The sequence below is a fragment of the Condylostylus longicornis genome, unplaced genomic scaffold, assembly GCF_029603195.1.
Source record: "Condylostylus longicornis isolate FDR11 unplaced genomic scaffold, ASM2960319v2 ptg000013l, whole genome shotgun sequence".
NCBI classification, from domain to species: domain Eukaryota; kingdom Metazoa; phylum Arthropoda; class Insecta; order Diptera; family Dolichopodidae; genus Condylostylus; species Condylostylus longicornis.
In genome coordinates, this window is record NW_026577982.1 from 7,093,520 (window position 1) to 7,097,863 (window position 4,344).

At 21.3% G+C, this 4,344-nt stretch overlaps 1 protein-coding gene across 2 annotated transcripts; it reads left to right on the forward strand.

The window, feature by feature from the left end:
• Positions 1–576: 576 nt before the first annotated feature.
• On the forward strand, positions 577–2,701 carry LOC129605529 (protein ILRUN). 2 transcript variants are annotated; one of them, XM_055515345.1, is made up of 4 exons: positions 577–665; positions 742–1,255; positions 1,326–1,621; positions 2,221–2,701. In XM_055515345.1, exons 2-4 carry the CDS (start codon positions 810–812, stop codon positions 2,376–2,378), a joined length of 900 nt encoding a protein of 299 aa, XP_055371320.1. In that variant the 5' UTR covers positions 577–665; positions 742–809; the 3' UTR covers positions 2,379–2,701. The 2 variants fall into 2 exon arrangements, with proteins under 2 accessions (XP_055371320.1, XP_055371321.1); XM_055515346.1 differs by having other exon boundaries at positions 577–654.
• The last annotated feature ends 1,643 nt before the right edge of the window (positions 2,702–4,344 follow it).

Sequence of the window (4,344 nt, forward strand, 5' to 3'; positions counted from 1 at the left end):
AAATTGATTTTAGCGGTACTTGATTCGAATCCGAGAAAGGAAATAATTATTCGCAACGGTTTCTTATAAGAAAATATTCTTATAAGTTTACATAATCTCAGTTCACAATTCAGCATTTATTATAATTATGTTTGTTGGGTTAATTTAATTGTAAAATTGTGAATTTCAAAACCAATTAAAAATATCTACGACTCATTTGTGACATTTTCACTGACATCTGATGAGAATTAAAAAAAAGCAATTTGACTTTTCAGAACAAAAATATTTTTCTTCTATGAAACTATTTTTTTTGTAAAAAGTGAAGATAAAAAAGTTCATGCTTTTTTGAGTTAAAATTTTCGTAATTTATTGTTAATTTTAAAATTAAATTTTTTTTAGAGTGTTTTGTTTCATTAATTTAAATTTTTACATTTAAATTTTTTTTCCACTCTATAGTTACATACATATATAAAAAAAAAATTTATTAAAATCGAATTAACAAACTCAAAATTGTAAAAAAAGAAATTTATTCAATTTGTAAATAAAACAGAATCAATAATTAAAATAAATGTTTTAACATTGAAGCGAAACCAAAAGAATTAAAGGTTTTTATAAGAAATATAGAACAGTTTTTCAATAAGGTAGCGTCAAATTAAATAAGGTAGAGAAGACAAGGTAACGCGAAGGTATTTTGTATACTATAAAAATTAAAACAATAAATCAATTTCGTAATAAAAAGATATCTATTCCAATTAACTTCAGGAAGAGAACCGAAATCTGGAATTTTTACATTCATTAGTGTAGTATATTTGTAATATTTATAAAAGGCAATGGATTTGGATCCACAAGATCTACCATCCACACAACAAACTCAACAGCAACCAAATATTTTTAATGGATTCGGTTCAACGGATTCTTCAATGTTTCAACAAAATTATCAACATCAACAACCACAACAACAACAACAAATATTCCCAGTTTCTGGGTCTTTCGGTACTATAAATCAGGCAATACCAATGCCCGCTCCACCTGGTATGCAAGCAGATACTGTTATATCACAACAAACAATGGAAATTCAATCAAATAATCAATTATCAACGCAACCTTCCAATGAAATTCGACCTCCAGTAGATGTAGAAATCGATTCATTATTATTACAACAATTTAGTTGTTTAGGTACAACAGATCACGAAGATTTAATAAATCAATTACAAAGTTTAATGAATAATCAATGTAATAAAGATACTGCAAGATTTTTCTTGGAAATGAGTAATTGGTATGAAAATTGTGTAATATGCAATGATTTATAAGAAAAAAAATTAAATAAAATTCTCTTGTATTTTTAGGAATTTGCAAACTGCCGTGTGTTGTTATTTAGATTATTATCAAATGTCTGTATTACCATCTATGAAAATTTTAGAAACATCCCGTCCATCTGAATTAACACAAGTATGGAAATTACAAAATAATGGTAATGAACAATGGCCAACGGGATGTTATTTAATGTCACAAAGTCAAACAAAACGCATCGAAGTTCCAGCAATAAGATCTGGTGAAACATGTAATATACATGCTGATATACCATTGTCTAGCCCTCCGATTAAATGGCGATTATGTACACCAAATGGCTGTTGTTTTGGAGGTAAAAAAATAATAATACGAGTATAGAAAATGATTTTAAATAAAATTATTGTTTATATTATTATCAGATTTTGATATTGCGACAGAAAAGTTTTTCTTTGTTTTTTATTAATTTTTAAAATTTGTGACGTCATACTTAAAGCTTTTTCATGATAATGACAAATTTTTAATTACATACATTAAAATTTTGATTCGATTGCAAATCATTATAAAACGCATATCGATGTAATGCAGATATGTATATTTATTGTATAACATGATTTAACATGTTCAGTTATTCGTAAACATAAAAGTACAAAGACCTGAAAGTTTTGTTATGTACATACATACGTACATACACTTGTAGGTATAATGCACATTGTACGCTTATTGTTTTCAAAAAGCAAAGTATTTTTAGCACGGCTGATTTTTTCATTGTGCGTTTATTGTTATTGTTGTTAGAGAAAATTTAAGGTCAAAATTTTTGCGTCTTAACATTTTTATAAAAATATGAAAATATGGGCTTATTTTTTGTAATTCTTGTTTTTTTTTCCATAGAAATGCATTGCTTTCAGTTTACTTTTTAATAAAAGATTTTCTAATCTTATTATTTTTTTTTAGAAACGATATGGATGGTACCATCAGATTCAGAAGATGAAACATCAGATTTAGCGAATAGAATGTCACAATTACGCACAACGCAACAAGATACGACAACTGCAACATCGACAGAAAATTTTCCTCAAGTAAATGTTGTGATATCGGTTAAAATGGATTAAAAATAAGAAATCCTTGATTTTTTTTTTTTAATTTTATTTTTATTCTTATAAGAAATTGTTGTTTTTCTATTATTAATGTAAATTAATGTAATAATACATTTATAAAACTTTATATATACACACATTTATATATATAAGAAAATTAATTATTTTCTATTTAAAATAGTTAAAAAAATAATGAAAATGTAAAGGAAAAAATATTTTAAGAATTTTTTAATTCTTACTTTCGAATTTGAAAAAACGGAACAAAAAATAATATATAAAAAAAAAACACTATTTTTAAATTTAAATTAATTTTTTTTCTCAATTAACTAAGAATTTATTGAAAAATATTAAAAAAAAAATAGAAATTTTAAGTAAATTTACAATTTGGTACCTACAATAGGTTTTGATTTTGAATTAATTAAAATTGAATTTTATCGAAAGGAAATCTTAAGAAGTTATTAAATATACCTTGCAAATTTCTTATGTAAATTGATATTATAACTTTATTATTATCATTTTTTTTATTAACAGGTTTTGAAATATGTATATTTTTATTTTATTTAAACACAAGTATTTAAAATCTTGAAATTTGTAAGAAATTGTAAAAATACTTAAGTATTCAAACTATTTTTTTTTACTTTGGAAAACGTTACTTGGTTTTTATATGATTTAAAATAATACTTTTAAAATTTATTAAATAGTAAGAATATAATTAATGGTTTATATATTTAAATTTTGGTTTAATTTTATGTACTTTTGTATACAATTAAGTAAAATATGCTTTAAAATTTAAAATGGTTTGAACGGAAACATTTTTTCTAAAAGAATGAGTTTTTCTAATAATAAATTTTCAAAATTTTGACCTCATACGATAATGATAATAAAATGTTTTAAAATCAACTTATTGTAAGGTACCTTAATTTTCAATTAGAAAATTCAAAGTTTAAATGAATTAATTTTTTTGGGCATAAGGGTTTTGTTTTTAATTTTTCTATATTATGTATTTCATTTTTATAATAGTTATATAAGATGAAAATAAAATAATTTATTTTGTTCTTTGTTTTCGCAATTAAAAAAAGAAGAGAAAAATAAAAAGGTACGGAAATTTAAATGGAAAATATCAGGAGAATTTTTTATTATTTTTTTTTTTTTAGTTTTTGCCAATATTTTAATTTTTTAAAATCATGATTAAATTTTATGAAAACTTTAATAGTTCTTGAATATTTATTTTATTTTTTGTAATTTATTTAATTTTTTTCAATTTAACTCGATTGTTAAAGTAAAAATAAATGAATTCTGTTGGTATTGTACAAAATAAACATTTTAATCATAATATAAAAACTAAATAATTGTAAAACACTTAGAAATTTGTTCAAAAATTATTTAAAATTAGTTTTTTTTTTTTAATTTTATTTTAAAATTATTTTTTAAATTTAAATTTATTTGAATTAGGTTTTTTTTTCATTTTTCTTCCAATTTCCTATATTTCTATATCATTTTAAGTAAAAAAATGAGTGTATTCTTATAAAGAAAGAACAAAAATTATGCGTTGTAAACAAATAAAAAATAAAATTAATATTTTTTTTTTCATTTAATATAATTATTCTGAGGCTGAAAAAGACTAACTCTTGAAAAATAAAAAAAAAAAATAGATTAAATAAAACTATTATCTACTAAAATATAAGTCTCAATATTTAAATTTTAGAATATGTAAAAAAAAAATAAAGAAAAAATAAAAAAAAAGGATTTTTTAAAACTATATAACGAGAATTTAAGTTGCATGTATAAATTTCTGTACTTTATCCGTTTCATTTATTTTAACCTTTCTTTAAAATTGATAAAAGTATAGAAGAAAAAATTAATTTCAAATAATTTAAAGTTCTCTCTTAAAAATAATCAAATAATGAATGTTATTATTAATTCTTTTTAAAAATAATATTTGTTCACATTATAATGTAAATAATTTTTTCTAAAAATTTAA